We start from the raw sequence: 1731 nt of genomic DNA, 5'->3' as shown, positions 1-1731 counted from the left end.
TATAGGGGCATTCACTATAAACATAATTTATTTTCAATCTTAGGCATACACGACTTTCAGGCGAAAGTGAATCTAGCGTGTGAAATGCGCTAGGCTGTACTGTACTTGTCCCTCTCTTTCTGCACCAGTACAAATAAGTGCACGCGTTGCGCGTGTTTTGCCCGACTAAGTATTGATGGTTGTGTAAATACTGTCATACTAACAGCTGTCTGAATAATTTTTGGTTTATTGTAATCCATTACATACCTTTCTATCAAAGTTATCTGACATTATCAAGCTGAATTTGTTCTGACACAGTTTAACTCTGAGTTCTTTTCATGTTTATTACCATTTTCTAAACTATAGTGAATAAACTGTGATAATGTGAGAAATGTTGAAGGTGTCTGAATAAATTTTGGTTTGACTGTATCTATTTGATAAATGAAGTTAACAACTAACATTATACATACTCTTTTGGTTTCTGTACCCAATATTTTTAAAAATTTACAAATGCAATAAAAATATTGGTATCGGTACTCGGTATCGGCAAGTACCAAAAATAAAAGTATCGGTATCAGGCGAGTACTGGAAAAAGTGGTATCGGTGCATCCCTAATTATGACTGAAACAAAGTCTTAGCTTTCAAATGCTGGCGCTGTTTTATGTGGTGTGACAGATCGCGTGAGTCATCTGTTCCACTTTAATGCAAGTTTTAGGATGAAATAAACATGAATGAACATGAGAATATGTTGAAAGATATAGTACAACTTACTGAAATGCATCATGTCTCATGTCCATGTTTATCCACGGAAAGACGTCTGTAAAACAGCTGGTAAAGAATGTCACATAAAGTTACATTTACCTCAGAAAAGTCATTCAGTGACCAACTTGTTATTGGTATTATGTGAAATTTAAATGTTTGTATGCAAGTTGTTAATTTTAGCCTTTAATATTATAGTAGTGTACTGACAGATTCCCCTATAAAGTTTTTACTGTGACATTTTTACTGTAAAAAATCGACATGTTCTTTACCTGATACATATCCAAATTAAGTGTTATCAAATCGAATCAAGATCAGTTGGTTCAAGCTTGTGAATTTAAAGCAAATCTAATTCTGTGTATATCATGATATATTGGTATCAATCAATATTGAGACTTATACATTTCTGCTTCTGTTACCCAGCCCTTCTGTGGCACAGAAAAGATGGCTCTATATCTATGACTCTAAAGGTTTGGAGCTCCACTGTGTGAAGAAGTTCAATGACGTCTTAAGAATGCAGTTTCTGCCATACCACTTCTTACTCCTGTGCTTTAGTAATGAGTAATTGTCTCATTCTGGTCTTATTTGAAGCTCACTCTGCGCTCTTCTTTCTACCTACAGATGGCTTCATACAGAGGCCATGTTTGCTGTGGCACAGAAGAGATGGCTCTATATCTATGACTCTAAAGGTTTGGAGCTCCACTGTGTGAAGAAGTTCAATGACGTCTTAAGAATGCAGTTTCTGCCCTACCACTTCCTACTTGCCACAGCGGTGCGTCAGCAAAAAGCAAAAAGCAAAAACTTTTAATTTCTTTAAGGTTTTAACACTGCAGCCAATTGTGTTGGCATGCAGTGTCTTTGTCTGATTTGCTGTCATAATCCATGATGAAATGTATCTTGAGAAACATGGCTTCCATTTTGACTGCGATATGTCCAAAAAAGAAATGATAAAACTCTCCAATGAGTGAACTGTCCATTGGCATTTTTAATTGA

The 1731-nt window shown here is 35.7% G+C and overlaps 1 protein-coding gene across 1 annotated transcript in view; it reads left to right on the top strand.

The window, feature by feature from the left end:
- wdr46 (WD repeat domain 46) overlaps window positions 1–1731 on the top strand; it is a 32054-nt gene that overhangs the window by 23030 nt on the left and 7293 nt on the right. Inside the window, exon 8 of the mRNA XM_016459677.1 lies at window positions 1360–1510. Coding sequence (XP_016315163.1) covers window positions 1360–1510 — 151 coding nt within the window. The remainder of the gene's footprint in view (window positions 1–1359; window positions 1511–1731) is intronic.

The sequence above is a fragment of the Sinocyclocheilus anshuiensis genome, unplaced genomic scaffold (genome assembly GCF_001515605.1).
Source record: "Sinocyclocheilus anshuiensis isolate Anshui unplaced genomic scaffold, SAMN03320099.WGS_v1.1 scaffold2823, whole genome shotgun sequence".
Lineage (NCBI taxonomy): Eukaryota > Metazoa > Chordata > Actinopteri > Cypriniformes > Cyprinidae > Sinocyclocheilus > Sinocyclocheilus anshuiensis.
Note: the sequence above shows the minus strand (reverse complement) of the source record. Positions and strands in the feature narration are given on the sequence as shown.